Here is a 22,775-nt window from a genome sequence, read left to right on the forward strand (position 1 = left end):
CATATTATTTTTAGATCAGTTTAGACTTGCCTTTGCTTCCGGTCCCAGAGACATGACAGGAAGTTAAAGGAAATCTCCCAAAATGAGAGGAATGGAAATCTTCTAATGGGAGCACCGATCTCTTGTTCTGGGGAGAGGTCCTAGGCCCCATTCCGACTCTGGAATTGCCGGAAGAATTGTCACGATCTCCTAGAGTGCAAGCTCCAAGGCTCAGGCCCTCCTAGCCCTCTTGTATTGTTGCTGTATTGTCTCCCGTTATATTGTAAAGCGCTGAGGAAACTGTTGGCGCCATATAAATCCTGTATAATAATAATTCCAAATCGCTGTAAAAAATTGCGGTAAAAACCCCCCCAAAAAAAACACCCACCGCGCATTTGGGTGCCATTTATTCTTCATGGCACCCCAAGAATGTCTACCCTGACATGTACCAGTGATGGGGCACTATTTTATCCACCGACACCAATCAAGGGGCACTATACCATCCACCGACACCAGTGATGGGACACTATTCCATCCAGTGACACCAGTGATGGGGCACTATTCCATCCAGTGACACCAGTGATGGGACACTATTCCATCCAGTGACACCAGTGATGGGGCACTATTCCATCCAGTGACACCAGTGATGGGGCACTATTCCATCCAGTGACGGGGCACTATTCCATCCAGTGACACCAGTGATGGGGCACTATTCCATCCAGTGACACCAGTGATAGGACACTAATTCCATCCACCGACACCCACGATGGGGCACTAATTCCATTCACCGACACCCACGATGGGGCACTAATTCCATTCACCGACACCCACGATGGGACACTATTCCATCCACCGACACCCACGATGGGACACTCTTCCATCCTCCGACACCCACGATGGGACACTAATTCCATCCACCGACACCCACGATGGGACACTATTCCATCCACCGACACCCACGATGGGACACTCTTCCATCCTCCGACACCCACGATGGGACACTATTCCATCCACCGACACCCACGATGGGACACTCTTCCATCCTCCGACACCCACGATGGGACACTAATTCCATCCACCGACACCCACGATGGGGCACTAATTCCATCCACCGACACCCACGATGGGGCACTAATTCTATCCACCGACACCCACGATGGGGCACTAATTCCATCCACCGACACCCACGATGGGGCACTAATTCCATCCACCGACACCCACGATGGGGCACTAATTCCATCCACCGACACCCACGATGGGGCACTAATTCCATCCACCGACACCCACGATGGGGCACTAATTCCATCCACCGACACCCACGATGGGGCACTAATTCCATCCACCGACACCCACGATGGGGCACTAATTCCATCCATCGACACCAATGATGGGGCACTATTCCATCCACCGACGGAGCAATATTCCATCTACCGACACCAATGAAGGGGCACGAATACATCCACTGATACCAATGAAGGAGCACTGTTCCATCCACCGACACCAGAGATGGGGCACTATTTCATCCACCTTCACCAGAGATGAGGCACTATTCCATCCACCGACACCCACGAAGGGGCACTATTCCATCCAATGACGCAATTGATAGGGCACTACTCCACCCACTGACACCAATAATGGGGCACTATTCCTCATCCTACTGACCACAGGCAATATGCAACTGAACACTATGCCCGCGGCATTGTTTGCTATCACTGTTGCTGGGCCTAGGACATCTTCTACCCGCACTGGCCACAATCTGACCCCCCCCCCCCCGCCCCAAAGTCCAAAGCACAGTAAACTGGTCCTTGGTTTGGAAAGTTTAGAGACCCCGTAGGTTGGGGGTTCAAAGGATGCATATTTTGAACACATTTTGTCCTTGGTTTGAACTGACCAGGGGTCTTTTTTGCAACCAATGTAAAAGTATATGTATATATTTAAAAAAATATATATTAAAAACAAAAAAGACAGACATGTCTTTAATAACCCAAAATACCATTTAATAATAAGATATCTTTTCACATTGAGAAAAATGAGGCATTGCTCAATACCATCGGGTAGAGTTAACTTCGTACTTCAATCGCTCATTATCTGAGAGGTTCCTTGTTTTGTGCAGAATCAGCACTATTGCACTTCACAGAGTAATACCCAAAGGTAACAGCAGGTGGCAGTAAATGGGAGCAGCTCCCTGTCTTCCAACGTCAGCAAATGAGCCTTGACACCAACTTGTTGGTTTGTTCACAGTATGGCCAACGTCTACCCTGACATGTAAATGTCAGATATACATTTAGGAGATTGTTCTCAGCATCTGAGGCTCAATAGATCGTCCCGAAAAACAAACAGGAAAAAAAAGTGGAATGCGTCAATCCATTGAAATATACATAAAAACAAGGCTGTGGTATTGGGTTAGAGGCGTCAGGTGACGTTGTGTGGTCTGTAGGGTGTTCCATCATTGCCTTGCATGAGGTACACATTTGGTAAGTTGAGTTCGCGGGTTCACTCAAAGATTGCAAATCACGACTTGAGCTTGACCGCTGAAAGAGGTCAGCATTAATTCTGGGCTAAGATCATCAGAGGTGGTAGCACCAGCTGAAAAATTCCAGCTCTTAATGGAAAGTGGTGGGTTTAAGACAATAAAAGTCATGCCCCGTCTCCGAGAGGGGGCTGGAGACGAGTCCTATCCATGTCCAGGGCGGTTATCTGGAAGACTATGAGCCGAGGTTACAGTAGACTTCACACAAAGAGGTCCCCAGACAAGATGGTTGGTCACCACAAGCGGAGATGGTAACCATTGGCCACAAAGAAGACGAGAAGACCCTTGAGGTCTCCAGATGGTTGGTCACCACATGCTCAGACGGTTAGAAGACCCTTGTTGAGATTCCCAAATGGATCCAACAAGCAGCCGCTGGTCGGTGCCGAACCTTTACTTAGGAGGTTTGGCACTGCATGGGGTGGTAGGAGTCATCTTCTTCATAGACCTCCCTTCTGTGTTGGTGTCTCTGGTCCTCACGTGGATCGTAATCTGTTAGGTTGACGTCCTCTGTGTTATCAGGCAAGTTTGGCTTTGACTTTGATGGGAATAAGTCTTGAAGCTCTTGCAGACGGTCAGCCGGAATCCAGCCAGGTTTAGGGAATTTGACCTGAAAAATAAAGTAAAAAGGTCTAAAATGTTAAAATAATAAATGTTACTTATCAATAATAAACTTGAGCCTGGGATGATGCAGACAAGTTAACATCATGTCTGCAGCCCCGCTTTACATCAGAGGTTCCCTATAAATGAGAGCCCCCATCACTTAAGAGTAAAAATGGAAACAAAAGAGGGCCCAGGAGCTACACATCACACAAAACCCCCATGCGATGAGTACAGGCAACCTATACTTAGCCCAGGCCACACCCTTCCCCCTACACGTTTCGTCCCCCCCCACAGGGCTTAGTCATGGGAATACCTTCATGAAAGAGTACCTCCATAAAAGAGTAGCCCATGGCAAAGTACCATCATCACCACAAAGTCTAACCATCAGAGACTCCTCTCATTACATCAGAGTCCACTCTTTATCACAGAATATCCTTTTCACATCAGAGCCCTACCTTTTGGCTCCAGTAGTAAAAGCAGAGGTCCGGAGGAAACGGTGGGCCTGCATGCCACCTGCCCTGGATCAGAGTCCTGCATTGCCATGGTGTGTGCGGACTACCCATCAACACCATACTCAGCCCAGGCCACACCCTTCCCCCTACATGTTTCGTCCCCCCCCACAGGGTTTAGTCATGGGAATACCTTCATGAAAGAGTACCTCCATAAAAGAGTAGCCCATGGCAAGTACCCTCATCACCACAAAGTCTAACCATCAGAGACTCCTCTCATTACATCAGAGTCCACCCTTTATCACAGAATATCCTTTTCACATCAGAGCCCTACCTTTTGCCTCCAGTAGTAAAAGCAGAGGTCCGGAGGAAACGGTGGGCCTGCATGCCACCTGCCCTGGATCAGAGTCCTGCATTGCCATGGTGTATACGGACTACCCATCAACACCATAGCAGCCAAGGAAGCTGTGCGTCCTGCCCTAGAGCATCACTGGCTATTAAGGTGCTGGCTCGCCTGCATCTTGACAACTCATGATGCTGGTCCAGGGCAAACTGGGATCTTTGTGCAACACTCCAGAGGAACCCACATGGCACCCCAGTTGAGAAACACCTCTCTAGACACAACAGTACTGGAGTACCATTAAAAATAATCAATGTCACCGTAACACACTGCGGTTGCACCGTACTATGCGTTGTATGCAACGCATAGTAAGGTGCCAGATCACCGGTTCACGACCACAAGTAGTGTGCGATTTATTGTGTGTCAATGGGCTCAAAATCTTTTTGATACACAGAAGATTATACAGCATTTGCTACCTTGATCTGGATGATGAGGTTTCCCTTCTCAAAGGGATCGCGGTACTTGGGCATCCCCTCTTTCAGAATACATTTCGTTTCGCCGGGTCTGATCACTTTGCCTAAATAGAGAAACAGGAAAAAGAAACTGGTGTGAATCTGGAAGTGCAAAAAAAACAGCCACCCCGCTCAACCACACACAGCTTGTGGTTGTGAACCGCTGCTCACGCTTAAGTGCCTTCACACTCCAATAGTGATGCAATGATAACATCGAGCCGGCTACTCAGTGAAATCCATTCGAGCAAATCTTTAATCGGCTGCAAAATTGGGTACAGCATGCTAATGTCTTTAGGCTAGAAAGTCTTGCTCATGAGTAAGGCTTTTTAGCCGAAACACGTTGAACAATGCCAAGAGTAAGGCTTTAGAGAGAAAAGCCTTACTCATGGCATTGAGAAATACCATGAGTAAGTGTCAGGGCTCTGTCCACAGCAGAGGTATTTGGACACCTGGCATTCTTGCCAGTACCTTGCATGGCCGCAGAAATGCACGCTGGCGAAAATCTATGCGCACTGGCGCACGGAACATGCATGCGCACTAGCGCATAGTTACGCACACATTAGCTCAGTTTGGCGCCAGATGGCCTATATAAGGAAGTCCATCACTCCCTCAAATTGCTGCTTGATCTCTGGCTCCCCAGTACCTTCGTCCGTGTTCCCTTGCTACTGTGATCTGTTACCGATTTGGCTTGTTCCTGGACCTGTCTTCTGTGCTTGACTCCTCATCTGACCTCAGGTTGGCAAAGATATTCTCACCTGATCTCCTGATCTGACCTCAGCTTGGATAATAGATATTCTCACTTGCTCTCCTGTGTATGACCCCGGCTATCCTATCGACTACGTCTGCTCCAATCTCCACCTGGCATCTGACCTTGGCTTTGAGCCGACTACTCTGTGGTCCTCTGCTACCTTGAAGGCCTGCATACCTCTCACGTGGCGCCACCTGTCTGCAGACACCATTCCAGTGCATCAGCTGTGCTCCTGGGTGTACCTCTGACAAGCACTCCTACAGGCGACCCATGCTACTTTGGGCCTGAGTCCTTCTGTCCCATATCCAGGGGAGTCTGGAACTTAGCCGCAAGGAAAGCCCTCTCTCCTTTGACCTCGAACACCGTGATAGTGTGATAGTAATGTTTTTAGCGTGTTACTGCTGTACCCTATTTTGTAGCCAATAAAGATCTGTACCAATGCATGGTCACCAAGTAGTCGGCTCGATCTTCTTGTAAAAGCAACGCTTTTGTTACCCTACAAAACAGATAACTGCATGTGTATTTTTTGTGTCTGTGTCCCTTCATTTCCTGTCTCAGACAGAACATGAGAAGAAATTCTCTTAGTTGTCACCTCAATAGATGTCCCCAGAGGAAGATTTCTGTTTGTCTGTTCTGGTGACCATGGTAACATTTTTTTTCCTATCACATTCTGTTTACCAGAACAAATATTTACTAAGCCAAGACACAAATAGACCAACACCACCATTTATGATCACTTGGACCTTTTGTTCAGATGCCCTAAAAGACTTCTGTTGGACTGACTAACTGGATGGAGACCTTTTGCAGACCAGGATTGGTCTTATAATTCTGCGTATATCAGAGAATTCCTAGGAATCTTCTCTATGGAATTCCATACCAGGCCAGGAAAAAGGGAATCGCAGGGTGGTCTACTGATCCTGCCCTACCACACCCCATGTGTAATAACAGTGCAAGAAACGAGAAGCAATAATGGGACTCCGAACCTGGCTGTGATGTTACGAGGATGGTCCTGCCGTCCAACGTCTGGACTTTCTGCTTGCATCCGCAGAGGGCATCAGCGAGAGAGATCTCCATCTGCATGAGCAGATCGTTGTCCTTCCTCTGGAAGACCGGATGTTCTTTCTGCTCCAAGACAATGATGATATCACCAGGCTGGAGACCAGGACCCTGATCCCCTTCACCATGAAATATCATCTGCTGTTTGTTCTTCATACCTGGAAGAGAGGATGTTAAATCATTCCATAAGTAAGTCCTTTGGAAAAGGACACCATGACATCTGCAGATAAAAACACCAAAAGTGCTCTGGATGTAGGCAGCACAATTGTTACCTGGATAGCAAGGGGGCTGCAACTCTGTGGTTCTGGGATCAATTCCTACCAGGGACCACATCAACTATGGGATTGTGAGGGTTCACTCCCAAGTTACGAAGACATGCTTTTGGCTTTTACCCAAAAAATGGCTCTAGTGTTTGTAATATTGGGACAGCAACATTAGGACTGTGTAGATTGTAAAGCTCTTCCCATAGGCTGATATAGATCCTGACTTTCTCAACCAGGGTTCCATGGAACCCTAGAGTCCCTTCAAAGGTTACTAGGGGTTCTTTGAGCTTTGGCTTACTTGATCCCCGATCTGACAATGCCCAGATAGTTCCAGGTTAACGCAAGGCACGTTTAGCGCTTGAGCGTTAATTCATTTCAATGGCCAGAATAAATTATGCTTGTAAACGCACCTAAACGCTTTAAAAAGCCTTATACACTTTTACAAGCATCAGGTGCTTTTTCTTCCAAAAATGCTGCTGCCAAGAGGACGAGCATTTTTAAAGCGTCCTGTGTGCATGAGGCCTTAATCCTCCGTCAAGTAACAAGGGGCGAAATAGGCCATCTACGTCCAACCGGAACAAGGGGCGAAATAGGCCATCTAAGTCCAACCGGAACAAGGGGCGAAACAGGCCATCTAAGTCCAACCGGAACAAGGGGCGAAATAGGCCATCTAAGTCCAACCGGAACAAGGGGCGAAATAGGCCATCTAAGTCCAACCGGAACAAGGGGCGAAATAGGCCATCTAAGTCCAACCGGAACAAGGGGCGAAACAGGCCATCTAAGTCCAACCGGAACAAGGGGCGAAATAGGCCATCTAAGTCCAACCGGAACAAGGGGCGAAATAGGCCATCTAAGTCCAACCGGAACAAGGGGCGAAATAGGCCATCTAAGTCCAACCGGAACAAGGGGCGAAATAGGCCATCTAAGTCCAACCGGAACAAGGGGCGAAACAGGCCATCTAAGTCCAACCGGAACAAGGGGCGAAATAGGCCATCTACGTCCAACCGGAACAAGGGGCGAAATAGGCCATCTAAGTCCAACCGGAACAAGGGGCGAAATAGGCCATCTACATCCAACCAGAACAAGGGGCGAAACAGGCCATCTAAGTCCAACCGGAACAAGGGGCGAAATAGGCCATCTAAGTCCAACCGGAACAAGGGGCGAAATAGGCCATCTACGTCCAACCAGAACAAGGGGCGAAACAGGCCATCTAAGTCCAACCGGAACAAGGGGCGAAATAGGCCATCTAAGTCCAACCGGAACAAGGGGCGAAATAGGCCATCTACGTCCAACCAGAACAAGGGGCGAAACAGGCCATCTAAGTCCAACCGGAACAAGGGGCGAAATAGGCCATCTAAGTCCAACCGGAACAAGGGGCGAAATAGGCCATCTACATCCAACCGGAACAAGGGGCGAAATAGGCCATCTACGTCCAACCAGAACAAGGGGCGAAACAGGCCATCTAAGTCCAACCGGAACAAGGGGCAAAATAGGCCATCTAAGTCCAACCGGAACAAGGGGCGAAATAGGCCATCTAAGTCCAACCGGAACAAGGGGCGAAATAGGCAATCCACGTCCAACCGGAACAAGGGGGCCAAATAGGTAATCTACGTCAGACCGGAACAAGAAGCGAAATAGGCCATCTACGTCTAACCGGAATAGCGGGTGAAATAAGCCATCTACGTCCAATCAGAACAGGGGGGGGGGCAAAATGGCCATCTACGTCCAACCAGAACAAGGGGTGAAATAGGCCATCCACGTCCAACTGAAACGAGGGGTGAAATAGGCCATCTGCGTCCAACTGAAATGAGGGGTGAAATAGGCCGTCCATGTCCAACTGGAAAAAGCGGTGAAAAAGGCCATCTATGTCCAACCGGAACAAGTCATCTGCATCCAACTGGAAAAAGAGTCAAAAGAGGCTATCTACGTCCAAATGGAACAAGCGGGGAAAGGGGTCATCTACGTCCAACTGGAACAAGCATTTAAGGCATTCAACACCATCTGTCTTCCACATATAATGTTGTTTTCACATCTCTACCCTGGCAATTTGACATTATGGGTTCTAAGAGGTGTTCTTGTACTTTTGGAAGAATCAGGAGAAAGGGTGACTTGGCTCAGTTTTTATATTATAGAAGTAAACAATGCTCAATGGAAAATTGTTAGGGTACAAGAATCCCATGCAACGGAAATACCCTGAAAAAGAAACCTACATGTCCCTACTTATCCAAACCTTCTTCCTGCAACTTCACCTGCTCCTACCTTCTCTAACTATCTCTTTCCCTACTTCCTGCCTCACTCCAAGTGCACCAAATGACATTGGTCCCTATATTTATATGGGCCTTCCTCAAGATGGCAGCACAAATCTGTCACATAATTTCGGTATCCACTAGGATCACCATCGTCCCCAAGATGGCCTTGTATAGGCCAAGAGAGACATATTCTCACCATCGGACTCCTGCCAACCTGAAACAGCAGAATGGTGCCACCTTCAGGTTAGATGCCATACTGTCCCTACATGTTCACAGATTCAGCCATAAGACTAGAAGGTTCAACACCTATGCAGACCCCAAGAATGGGATTATGTAACCATTGGAAAGTGTTGGGTCGAGGTTCGGGATCCTGCAAAGCAACTCAAGTCTTGATAAATTGGAGCCCAGTTTTATGGTACAGAAGACTTGCAGATGAAAATACCAACCTTTGTCTATGTGGACTGTCAAGATTTTCTTCTCCCGCACCACCTTCCTCCCATCACAATGGCGGCACCGATCGCGCGGCCTTATGCATTCGCCCTGGCCATTGCAGTCTGAACAGGTACTCTGGATGGAGTGCAACACCCCTGGAATCCGACCCAAAACACGCACCTCCACGCCCGTCCCCTGACACCTGCGGCACAGCACTTCCGATCCCTGACGGGCGCCGGACCCTGCCAAGAAAAAAGGGCATTTAAAGTGAATGCATAGTGGGTTTGTGCGTAAATTCGCTTTTTTGCCAAGAAAATATGAAACGGCTATTATGTAGTTCTTTATCCAGCCAGCAGATGGAGCCAGTTTATGGAACTCAATGAATCATCAAAACTGAATTTGAGGTTTCAATTAGACAATGGGAGCTGCAAAGCAAGAAGCTTGTCTTGTTAGGTAACCCATCGGCCTCTGGCAATCCTTTGTCATACCTTAAATTGTTTAAAACAAAGAATACCTTCAAAAAATAAACTACAATAAAATGACAGGAATCAATTAGAGCCTATGGGGGCTACAGGGTGCATGCACCAAGATGAGGAGAAAGGCACTTGCCCTTTGCCATTGCCTGCCATTTTTTAATGGAAGCCCAATCGCTCACTTGCTGGGGAGTGACTTCTCCATCAAAGGCAAAAGATTAGAGAGGGTCAAGGGAGTGGGGGAGGGGCTACATTTATATTCTATGTGTAATCAGGTGACCAACAACCAATAAGGATTCCAAGATGAAGGCGACTCCTGACATGTTTTACATTTCCTCCGAGGAGGTTTGCTCTAAAGGATATTTCCCTTGAAGCACTTACCTTTACACTTGAGGCAGATGATGTTCTTCTGTAAAGACAGTTTCCGCGTGGCCCCATTGTATAGGTCTTCCAGAGAAACTGAGAGGCAATGGGTGACTGTCTTCCCTGAAAGAAGAGAGAAACAATATGTATATATAAAGCACCTTCTACCACACGTTTACCTGGCTAACCTCGACTGCTTTGCTGTATAAAGCCTGTTTGGAGATTTTAATACAATATATAGCCAAAAGTATACAGACACCCCCCCAAATGACAAAGTGAAGGGACGGCCAGCATAATTCAGCCCACTACCTATGAGTTCAGAACCTCATGGACCTGCCCCCCACCCTGTGAATGCACGATGGATGGGGAAGCAGGACAGTGATGAGCATCTCTCTGCCCGTGTGCTCTCTCCTCCTATCAACATTCTGCTTGTCAACACATAAACAGGTTGGCTACTTCTTCCTCTCCCACTCTATGTTAATATAGTGCAGGGATCTGAACCCCCCGCACACACACACGTTTACCTGGCTAACTTCGACTGCTTTGCTGTATATATAAACCCTGTTTGGAGATCTTGATACACTATACAGCCTAAAGTATACAGGGACGACGTCATTTGGGGGGGGGGTCCCTATATACTTTTGGCTGTATAGCACATTAAGATCTCCAAACAGGGTTTATACAGCAAAGCAGTCGAGGTTAGCCAGGTAAATGTGTGTGTGTGGGTGGGGGGGGGGGGGGGGGGGGGGAGTACAGATCCCTGCACTATATTAACATAGAGTGGGAGATGAAGAAGTAGCCAACCTTTTCATGTTGATAATGAGAATGTTGATAGGAGGAGAGAGAGCAGACATGCAGAGAGATGCTCATCACTGTCCTACTTCTCCTTCCAGTCACAGGGTGGGGGCAGGTCCAAGAGGTTCTAAGCTCAGAGGCAGTGGGCTGAATTATGCTGGAGAAATGATAGAAAAATAGTGCAGCGCTCAAACCGGGGTAAATTATATTATATCAGGTGACATATATATGATTGAAAGTGACTCACACAGCCGTACCTCTTATATACATAAATGGGCTGGTGATGACATATTCTCAAGCAAACTAAATCATGCATTTAAGTGGACTATATGCATATTGCAATAAATGGTGTCCATGTGCATAAATTTCCATGCAGGTGAAAAACTGTAAGTGTCAATCCTCAAATAGGTGAAGTGCCCCCTCACCTTCCTGCCCAGGCCCCTAGGGACCAATGAGCCTTTTGATATATGGTGGGTCTTGGATAGATCCTTCAGATGATGGATCCCTTGAGAAGTAATGGTGGGAACTCTCCTCCTCTAATCTCCTATACCAGAGCGTTGGTGGTATCGAAGGTGCCCTTCCCACAGGGTCATCAATAAGGAGAGAGAACTTATATAGTGTAAAACCGCTTTATTATAAGAGTGATAAAATCACAAAACTACTCACACATTCACATGTAAAACGAGCCTTCACACCACTCAAAGGGTGTACTGTATTCAGGGACTGAGAGCACCAAGATGGCGCCCGCGCCGGATATGACGTCAGAACGTTCGTGTAAGCTCCTCCCACTGGCGTATCTACGCGTTACGTCACTTCAACCACGTGACTTCATCAGGATATACGCCTATCCTGGGTGGAGCCCGGCTCTACAAGGGTCCCGCACTCTCCAGCTTCCGCGCTCAGGATCGGATCGGATCGAGTCGGAGATACGGAGATCCTGAGCGCGGAAGCTGGAGAGTGCGGGACCCTTGTAGAGCCGGGCTCCACCCAGGATAGGCGTATATCCTGATGAAGTCACGTGGTTGAAGTGACGTAACGCGTAGATACGCCAGTGGGAGGAGCTTACACGAACGTTCTGACGTCATATCCGGCGCGGGCGCCATCTTGGTGCTCTCAGTCCCTGAATACAGTACACCCTTTGAGTGGTGTGAAGGCTCGTTTTTACATGTGAATGTGTGAGTAGTTTTGTGATTTTATCACTCTTATAATAAAGCGGTTTTACACTATATAAGTTCTCTCTCCTTATTGATGACCCTGTGGGAAGGGCACCTTCGATACCACCAACGCTCTGGTATAGGAGATTAGAGGAGGAGAGTTCCCACCATTACTTCTCAAGGGATCCATCATCTGAAGGATCTATCCAAGACCCACCATATATCAAAAGGCTCATTGGTCCCTAGGGGCCTGGGCAGGAAGGTGAGGGGGCACTTCACCTATTTGAGGATTGACACTTACAGTTTTCACCTGCATGGAAATTTATGCACATGGACACCATTTATTGCAATATGCATATAGTCACTTAAATGCATGATTTAGTTGCTTGAGAATATGTCATCACCAGCCCATTTATGTATATAAGAGGTACGGCTGTGTGAGTCACTTTCAATCATATATATGTCACCTGATATAATATAATTTACCCCGGTTTGAGCGCTGCACTATTTTTCTATCATTTCTCTTGACTAATGTTGGTGTTGTGATTGTGACATCGTCAGTGCTGGCTGCTGAATAGTACCATTATACGTAGTGGCGCAGGAGACAATTCTATATTTCTCTGAATTATGCTGGCCGTCCCTTCACTGGAAACACTTAGTCATTTGGGGGGGGTGTCTGTATACTTTTGGCTATATATTGTATTAAAATCTCCAAACAGGCTTTATACAGCAAAGCAGTCGAGGTTAGCCAGGTAAACGTGAGCAGTTGGTACAGATGCCTGCCCTATAATTTTCAAATAAACAATTTAATTATGACAAAGAATTCCCAACAGGCAATTTAACCCACTTCCTATGATCTCCGACACGCATGGACCCACCCCCAGCCTGGATGATGAAAAGGAGAAGTAGGACAGTGATGAGCTCTCTCTTTCACTCTGCTCCCTCCTCCTATCAGCCTTCACCATTCGACTTGTCGGCACATGAACATATTGGCTGCTTCTTTCTTTCCCAGTCTATTACAGTGCAGGCATCTGTACCCCCCCCCCCTCCTCCACACACACACACATTTACCTGGCTAACCTCAACTGCTCTGCTGTAAAAAAAAAATCCTGTTTGGAGATCTGAATACACTATACAGCCAAAATTATATAGATACCCCCAATTTACCAAACTCAGGTGTTTCCAGTGAAGGGACGGCCAGCATGATTCAACCCACTTCCTCTGAGCTCAGACCCTCACAGAACCCTAACCCGGGGGGTTGGGGTTCTGTGAGGGTCCCAAGTTGAGTTCAGGGACTTACATTTATTGACGGAATAATAAATACATGCATTGTTTGTGTCATATATATATATATATATATATATATATATATATATATATATATAGTCTACATATGGCCTAGCCTGACCGGTCTGAACCTGAAAATTCCATACAGATGGGTGGTCTACTGTCCTGGGGCAACAGCAGAATTATACACCATCCCCCGAGGTAGGTAGACCATGGCCAGTCTATGGAAAAAAGGGTCTATTTATAAAACATTTTGCTATGTGAATGTCTCCAGCATTGGCTCACTTGTCACAAAAAAAAAAAAAAAAAAAAAATCACAGATTTTGCCTAAAATTTTTTTTTTCCTACAATCAACAGCTCCATCTAGTGGCCATAATGTGTTTTTTCCTGATTGAGGTATTTCCGGGAAAATACCACATTAAAGCCACTAGATGGAGCTGGAAATCCTAGGAAATAAAAATATTATACAAAATTGCGGCATTATTTTTGCTGAATGAATACTTGAGGTTTTGTTTTTGGTTCTTTTTGAATAAAAATGGTCTCTGGTTACGATCATAGGTATGGGAAAAGCTCATCTGTGGTGAAGAAAGGTGCGTTAGGACCGGCCGAACAAAGTTTCACCCTCTAGATTCTCACCTTTTCTCTCTCCTCTAGACCGACTTCTGGGTCGGCTTCCGAAGAACAAATCGAAGATGTCCATAGGGAAGCTACATTCCCCTGTTTGGTAGGAGCCGTCCCCGTTGATGGCCGATTCTCCGCCTCGGTCGTACAGCTCCCTCTTGCTAGAGTCGGAGAGGACTTCATACGCTTTGGAGATCTGTTTAAACTACGAAAAAAAACGTGATAGAAAATTTATTTTTGTTTGCAGCACTTCCTACCTGTCCCATTTCCCCTGTAAAAAAGACCTAACCTACCTGTCCCATCACCCAAGTGGACCCAAGTCCCATCTCCCAAGTCGACCCAAGTCCCATCACCCAAGTTGACCCAAGTCCCATCACCCAAGTCGACCCAAGTCCCATCACCCAAGTCGACCCAAGGTCCCATCACCCAAGTGGACCCAAGTCCCATCACCCAAGTGGACCCAAGTCCCATCACCCAAGTGGACCCAAGTCCCATCACCCAAGTGGACCCAAGTCCCATCACCCAAGTGGACCCAAATCCCATCACCCAAGTGGACCCAAGTCCCATCTCCCAAGTGGACCCAAGTCCCATCTCCCAAGTGGACAAAGGTGGCTCTGTTCAAGAGCTCTGGTGTCGGAGAATTGGGTTCATCCAGTACTTCCAGGGAGTTAGGTTCCCGGTCCCTCAAGAAGCACTGTGGATCCTTCCACCAGATCTTACATGGCTGCATGACATGGAAGCAACCACAGTACTCCTTGAGGGACCGGGAACCTAATTCCTGGAAGTGCTGGATGAACCCAATTTTCCGGCACCGAAGCTCTTGAAGAGAGCCACCATTGTCCACTTGGGTGATGGGACAGGTAGATTAGGTCTTCTTTATAGGGGACAGGTAGGTACCTGTCCCATCACCCAAGTGGACAATGGTGGCTCTCCAAGAGCTTCAGTCTCGGAGAATTGGGTTCATCCAGCACTTCCAGGAGTTAGGTTCCCGGTCCCTCAAGAAGCACTGTGGTTCCTTCCACCAGTTCTTACATGGCTGCATGACATGGAAGCAACCACAGCACTCCTTGAGGGACCGGGAACCTAATTCCAGAAAGTGCTGGATGAACCCAATTTTCCGGCACCGGAGCTCTTGAAGAGAGCCACCATTGTCTACTTGGGTGATGGGAATTGGGTCCACTTGGGTGATGGGAATTGGGTCCACTTGGGTGATGGGACAGGTAGATTAGGTCCTTATAAGGGAAATGGGACAGGTAGGAAGTGCTGCAAAAAAAATAAAATAAAACTAAGAGAAAATGTGTTGCAGCACTTCCTACCTGTCCCATTTCCCTTATAAAGACCTAATCTACCTGTCCCATCACCCAAGTGGACCCCAAGTCCCATCACCCAAGTGGACAATGGTGGCTCTCTTCAAGAGCTCCAGTGCCATAGAATTGGGTTCATCTGGCACTTCCAGGAGTTAGGTTTCCGGTCCCTCAAGAAGCACTGTGGTTCCTTCCACCAGATCTTACATGGCTGCAGGACATGGAAGCAACCGCAGCACTCCTTGAGGGACCGGGAACTTAATTCCTGGAAGTGCTGGATGAACCCAATTCTCCGGCACCGGAGTTCTTGAAGAGCGCCACCATTGTCTACTTGGGTGATGGGACAGGTAGATTAGGTCTTCTTTATAGGGGACAGGTAGGAAGTGCTGCAAAAAAAAAAAATATATCACATTTTCTCATAGTTTAGTTTTTTTTTTTTGCAGCACTTCCTTCCTGTCCCATTTCCCCTGTAAAGAAGACCTAATCTACCCAAGTGGACCCAAGTCCCATCACCCAAGTGGACCCCAAGTCCCATCACCCAAGTGGACAATGGTGGCTCTCTTCAAGAGCTCCAGTGTCGGAGAATTGGGTTCATCCAGTACTTCCAGGAGTTAGGTTCCCGGTCCCTCAAGAAGCACTGTGGTTCCTTCCACCAGATCTTACATGGCTGCGTGACATGGAAGCAACCACAGGACTCCTTGAGGGACCGGGAACCTAATTCCTGGAATTGCTAGATGAACCCAATTCTCCGGGACCGAAGCTCTTGAAGAGAGCGACCATTGTCCACTTGGGTGATGGGACAGGTAGATTAGGTCTTCTTTATAGGGGACAGGTAGGTACCTGTCCCATCACCCAAGTGGACAATGGTGGCTCTCCAAGAGCTTCGGTCCCGGAGAATCGGGTTCATCCAGCACTTCCAGGAGTTAGGTTCCCGGTCCCTCAAGAAGCACTGTGGTTCCTTCCACCAGATCTTACATGGCTGCATGACATGGAAGCAACCACAGCACTCCGTGAGGAACCGGGAACCTAATTCCTGAAAGTGCTGGATCAACCCAATTCTCCTGGACCAAAGCTCTTGAAGAGAGCCACCATTGTCCACTTGAGTGATGGTACAGGTACTGTAGGTAGGTTAGGTCTTCTTTAAAGGGGAAAGTTTTATTTCGGATCACATTATGGTAGTATACTTACCTTTTCACCTGCGTTGGGGTTCTTATCGGGGTGGTACTTTAAAGCCAGTCGTCTGAATGCTCTCTTTATCTCGTCATAGGAGGCCCTGGGCGGCACACCTAAGATGTCATAATATGCCGTTTCCCTGACCATTTTCTGCATGGAAAAAAAAAAAAACAACAACCAATAAATAAATAAAAACACTGTATAATACGTAAAATAAAATTTAAAAAAAATAGAATATAAAAATACTATATAATACACAATAATAAAATAAAAAAAACATTAAAATAATAGAATATAAAAATGCTATAAATTAAAATACTATATAATACGGGAAAAAAAAAATAGAATATAAAAATACTATATAATACACAATAATAAAAATTGAATATAAAAATGCTATAAATAAAAATACTATATAATACACAATAATAAAATGAAAAAAAAAAAAAAAAAGAATAGAATATAAAAATGCTATAAATAAAACTACTATATAATACAGAAAATAAAAAAATAATAGAATATAAAAATACTATATAATACACAATAATAAAATAAAAAAAATAACAGAATATAAAAATGCTATAAATAAAACTACTATATAATACAGAAAATAAACAAAATTATAGAATATAAAAATACTATATAATACACAATAAAATAAAAAAAAAAAACAATAATAGAATATAAAAATGCTATAAATAAAAATACTATATAATATGGAAAATAAAAAAATAATAGAATACAAAAATACTATATAATAAAAAATAATAATAACAAAATTTATATATATATATATACACACACACACACATAAAAATACTATATAATAACACAGAACAATAAAATAAAAAACGATAGAAAAATAATAGAATCTAAAAATACTATAATATAATAATAAAATAAGAAAAATACAATAAAAAATACTATACATAAAAAATATATAATACAGAATACAATAAATAAATATATAACTAAGATTAGATAAACACAATGTAAAGTGGCAATATTTAGGATTCTATGGATTTAAAATTTAAAAAAAAAAAAAAAAGGAAATAAAAAAGGATTTTACGATAAATTGTCCTTCTATGAACACAGGGCACCGTGACCCCAGATAACCCCACAGCAAAGCGCTAGCTCTTTGGCTCAGCTCCCCAATAACGTTTAACGTTGCATGTAGCTATCTCACCCGCCGGTCAGAGCAGCTGGCACTTTGATAACACAATTTACAGCTCATTGGCCGTTTTTTTTTTTTTTAATCACAGCCCCTCCCCTCCCCCCCCCCCCCCCCCATGGGAATGACATTTTCAGAGACCAGAACACTATGGTGGGCCACACACACTATACAATCTGATTGTACAACCTCCTTCAGTTCTACTATCAACTACGTAGTGCCCGCACCTCCCTGTCCTCATATTACATCATTCTGGTCATTCTGAAGGTTTGTATAATGTGTGGCCTGCTTCAGAGAACAGTCAGATGTGCCGGTGTTAGCAGCTTGGAGGTGGAAAATGTTGACTGGCCAATAAAATCTGTCTCTCCTGATCGATGACTTCTCAGGCCCACCCATACAGATTGGTTGCTCTCTGGGGTCTATAGGCTGACCACACACTGAGAGATTGTGATCCGTGGTCAGTCTGAGCTTCAACTGCATAATACAAAGCTCAGCCAATCAGATTTATTGAAGCTGCTTCACCCACAGATCACATGGAATGGACCAACCGAGATCTGGCAGTGTGTGGGGAGCATAGATACATTGTGCCCACTGTGATGAGTATTGATCATTATATCTGGTGTATGGCGAGTATTGATCAGTGTAGGATATGTATCGATCAGTGTAGGATATGTATTGATCAGTGTATGATGAGTATTGATCAGTGTATGATGAGCATTGATCAGTGTATGATGAGCATTGATCAGTGTATGATGAGTATTGATCAGTGTATGATGAGTATTGATCAGTGTAGGATATGTATTGATCAGTGTATGATGAGCATTGATCAGTGTATGATGAGTATTGATCAGTGTATGATGAGTATTGATCAGTGTAGGATATGTATTGATCAGTGTATGATGAGCATTGATCAGTGTATGATGAGTATTGATCATTGTACGATATGCATTGATCAGTATATGATGAGTATTGATCAGTGTATGATATGTATTGATCAGTGTATGATGAGTATTGATCAGTATATGATATGTATTGATCAGTGTATGATAAGTATGGATCAATGTATGATACATATTGATCAGTGTATGATGAGCATTGATCAGTGTATGATGAGCATTGATCAGTGTATGATGAGCATTGATCAGTGTATGATGAGCATTGATCAGTATAGGAGTATCGATCAGTGTATGAGTATTGATCATTGTACGATATGTATTGATCAGTACATGATGAGTATGGATCAGTGTATGATACGTATGGATCAGTGTATGATACGTATCGATCAGTGTATGATGAGCATTGATCAGTGTATGATGAGTATCGATCAGTGTATGACTATTGATCACTATATAATATGTATCGATCAGTGTATGAGTATACATCACTATATAATATGTATCGATCAGTGTAGGATATGTATTGATCAGTGTAGGATGCGTATCGATCAGTGTAGGATATGTATTGATCAGTGTAGGATGCGTATCGATCAGTGTATGATATGTATTGATCAGTGTAGGATGCGTATCGATCAGTGTATGATATGTATCGATCAGTGTAGGATGCGTATCGATCAGTGTATGATATGTATTGATCAGTGTATGATGGGTATCGATCAGTGTATGGTCAGTATATGATATGTATCGATCAGTGTATGAGTATTGATCACTATATAATATGTATCAATCAGTGTATGATGAGAATTGATCAGTGTAGGATGCATATTGATCAGTGTAGGATGTGTATCGATCAGTGTATGATGGGTATTGATCAGTGTATGGTCAGTATATGATATGTATCGATCAGTGTATGATATGTATTGATCAGTGTATTATGAGAATTAATCAGTGTATATCTATTGATCAGTGTATGATATGTATTGATCATTGTATGGTCAGCATATGGCATGTATTGATCACTTTTTGAGTACTGATCAGTATATATGTATTGATCACTTTATGAGTATTGATTAATGTATCTAGTATATGGTCAGTACTGATCAGAGTATGGTCAGTATATGATATGTATTGATCAGTGTATTATGAGTATTGATCATTGTATGATGAGTATTGATTAGTGTATGATATATATATCAGTGTATGATGAGTACTGATCAATATATATGTATCAATCAGTGTATAATGAGTATTGATCATTGTATGGTCAGTATATGGCATGTATTGTTCACTTTATGATGAGTATTGATCAGTGTATCTGGTATATGGTTAGTACTGATCAGAGTATGGTCAGTATATGATATGTATTGATTAGTGTTTGATATGTATTGATTAGTGTATGGTGAGTATTGATCAGTAAATGATATGTATTGATCAGTATATGATGAGTATTGATCAGTGTATGGTCAGTATATGATATGTATTGATCACTTTATGATGAGTACTGATCAGTGTATCCGGGGTATGGCGAGTATTAATCAGTGTATGGTCAGTGCTGATGGGTACATTGTAACCATGCATCTATCACTGTACCCAGTGAGTATTAATCTTGTGAGTCTATTGGGTATTGATCAGTATTGGTATATACACTGTATCCTTGTATCACTCGCAAGATCCGGTGTATAGTGAGTATTGATAAGTCTATGCTCAGTATTGATGTATACATTGTACCCATGTATCTAGTGTACGATGAGTATTGATCATCGTACTCAGTGTATGGTGAATATTGATCATCGATACATTGTATCCTGTGTGTGGGGGAGGGGGGTATGGGTGGATACATTGTATCCAGTGTTTGGGGGAGGGGGTATTGGTGGATACATTGTATCCGGTGTATGGGGCGGGTAATCAGTGGATACATTGTATCCTGTGTATGGGGGAGGGGGTATCGGTGGATACATTGCAATCGGTGTATGGGGGGGGGTGTTGGTGGATACATTGTATTCGGTGTATGGGGGGGGGGGTGTTGGTGGATACATTGTATTCGGTGTATGGGGGGTGGGTGTTGGTGGATACATTGTATTCGGTGTATGGGGGGTGGGTGTTGGTGGATACATTGTATTCGGTGTATGGGGGGGGGTGTTGGTGGATTCATTGTATTCGGTGTATGGGGGGTGGGTGTTGGTGGATACATTGTATTCGGTGTATGGGGGGTGGGTGTTGGTGGATACATTGTATTCGGTGTATGGGGGGTGGGTGTTGGTGGATACATTGTATTCGGTGTATGGGGGGGGTGTTGGTGGATACATTGTATTCGGTGTATGGGGGGGGTGTTGGTGGATACATTGTATTCGGTGTATGGGGGGGTGTTGGTGGATACATTGTATTCGGTGTATGGGGGGGTGTTGGTGGATACATTGTATTCAGTGTATGGGGGGGTGTTGGTGGATACATTGTATTCAGTGTATGGGGGGGTGTTGGTGGATACATTGTATTCAGTGTATGGGGGGGGTGTTGGTGGATACATTGTATTCAGTGTATGGGGGGGGGGGGGTGTTGGTGGATACATTGTATTCGGTGTATGGGGGGGTGTTGGTGGATACATTGTATTCGGTGTATGGGGGGGTGTTGGTGGATACATTGTATTCGGTGTATGGGGGGGTGTTGGTGGATACATTGTATTCGGTGTATGGGGGGGTGTTGGTGGATACATTGTATTCGGTGTATGGGGGGGTGTTGGTGGATACATTGTATTCGGTGTATGGCGGGGTGTTGGTGGATACATTGTATTCGGTGTATGGGGGGGGGGGGGGGTGTTGGTGGATACATTTTATCTGGTGTATGGGGGGGGATGTTGGTGGATACATTGTATTCAGTGTATGGGGGGGGGGGTGTTGGTGGATACATTGTATTCAGTGTATGGGGGGGGGGGGGGTGTTGGTGGATACATTGTATTCAGTGTATGGGGGGGGTGGATACATTTTATCTGGTGTATGGGGGGGGGGGTGTTGGTGGATACATTGTATTCAGTGTATGGGGGGGGGGTGTTGGTGGATACATTGTATTCAGTGTATGGGGGGGGGGGGGTGTTGGTGGATACATTTTATCTGGTGTATGGGGGGGGGGTGTTGGTGGATACATTTTATCTGGTGTATGGGGGGGGTATCTGTGGATACATTGTATGACCGATCAGGGGGTGCAGCAGATATCGATCAGATATGGGATATCGATGAGTTCCCGGCAGCTGCAGCTCCTGCATGAGATTCCAGAACTTCCAGCACACATGATTGCACAGTGTGTGGCTGATCATGCACGGCTCCCCACTCACCTGTCGGCCGATCTGATCGTGTCTCGGTCCCCCCGGCGATGTCCCCTCCGCGCACACACGTCACACCGCTTACCGCCCGCCTGCACCTTTAATTTCTCTCCGAACTCTCTGGAAGCACGGACACGCCCCTTAGCCGCCTCAACCACGCCTACACTCCCTATTTACATTACACTCTGCTCTCTTAGCCGCGCCCTTCAGCCACGCCCACACATCCTATCCGTCTTTATCACGCCCTTTAGCCTTAGTCGCGCCCCTCAGCTGCAGAAGCCACACCCACATTCCCCTATCAAACTTCCCCCCCTATCAACGCCCCTCAAGCGGCTAGATCACGCCTACATTCCTTAACCTCTTTGCTGTCACGCAACCCAGCAACCGAAGCCACGCCCACACTCCTCGCTATCATTTTACACCCTCTTGCCTCAGTCGCTCCCCTCAGCCACGCCTACATTCCTTATCAGTCTTTACATCATGTCATACCTTCGCTTAGTCACGCCTCTTAAGCTCCTAAACCGCGCCCATTTTCCCTTATCTGCCTTTCCCAGTCGCTGTACACCCTCTTATCTTAGCCTCGCCCCCCAGCTACCAAAACCACGCCCACTCTCCCTTACCTTCCCACCAGCGGGGATGACAGGGGGTCAGGTCACGTGTTGCCTGAGAGCCAGAGCACCGAACAGTGACCGGGAGAATAAAGATGGCCGCTGAAGGGGCAACGAGGAAGGTTGGGGAAAACTGCTAAAAAAATAAATAAAACACTGTCAAAAAATAAAATAAATACATTATGTATATATAGTAACAAAATAATATGAAGTAGCCTTATAACAAAATATTATAAATAATATAGAATTTGTGATATATAGTAATAAATTGCATTTAATAATATACAATGATACATTGTAGAAACAATATGTAGTATTATAGTAATAATAATAATAATTGTAATAATAAATATCTAATAATATTCAATATTAAATAATATAAACGTTAAAAGTATAATAATAATAAACAATACATATTAACAAATAATATATAATTATAAAAAACTAGAATAATATATA

The 22,775-nt window shown here is 45.0% G+C and overlaps 1 protein-coding gene across 1 annotated transcript; it reads right to left on the reverse strand.

Moving 5' to 3' along the window:
* Positions 1-1,954: 1,954 nt before the first annotated feature.
* On the reverse strand, positions 1,955-21,848 carry LOC149441780 (dnaJ homolog subfamily A member 1-like). Its single transcript, XM_089656898.1, has 8 exons — positions 21,721-21,848; positions 16,344-16,478; positions 13,867-14,056; positions 10,013-10,117; positions 9,173-9,400; positions 6,142-6,372; positions 4,375-4,475; positions 1,955-3,116 (listed from the first exon to the last, which is right to left on the reverse strand). The coding sequence occupies exons 2-8, from the start codon at positions 16,473-16,475 to the stop codon at positions 2,904-2,906; spliced, it is 1,200 nt and encodes a 399-aa protein (XP_089513024.1). The 5' UTR covers positions 16,476-16,478; positions 21,721-21,848; the 3' UTR covers positions 1,955-2,903.
* Between the last annotated feature and the right edge of the window lie 927 nt (positions 21,849-22,775).

Source organism: Staurois parvus, unplaced genomic scaffold (assembly GCF_062004578.1).
Source record: "Staurois parvus isolate SC_StPar_1 unplaced genomic scaffold, SC_StPar_1.0 ptg000948l, whole genome shotgun sequence".
Classification (NCBI taxonomy): Eukaryota; Metazoa; Chordata; class Amphibia; order Anura; family Ranidae; genus Staurois; species Staurois parvus.

Bases quoted from the DNA above. Each gene is read 5' to 3' on its own strand.
- LOC149441780 (XM_089656898.1), bottom strand. From the start codon at position 16,475: ATGGTCAGGGAAACGGCATATTATGACATCTTAGGTGTGCCGCCCAGG. The intron at 14,057-16,343 runs GTAAGTATACTA...TTTTTTTCGTAG, and splicing joins ACCCCAACGCAGGTGAAAAG to TTTAAACAGATCTCCAAAGC. The intron at 4,476-6,141 runs GTTCGGAGTCCC...TTCTCTATTTAG, and splicing joins CCTCGTAACATCACAGCCAG to GCAAAGTGATCAGACCCGGC.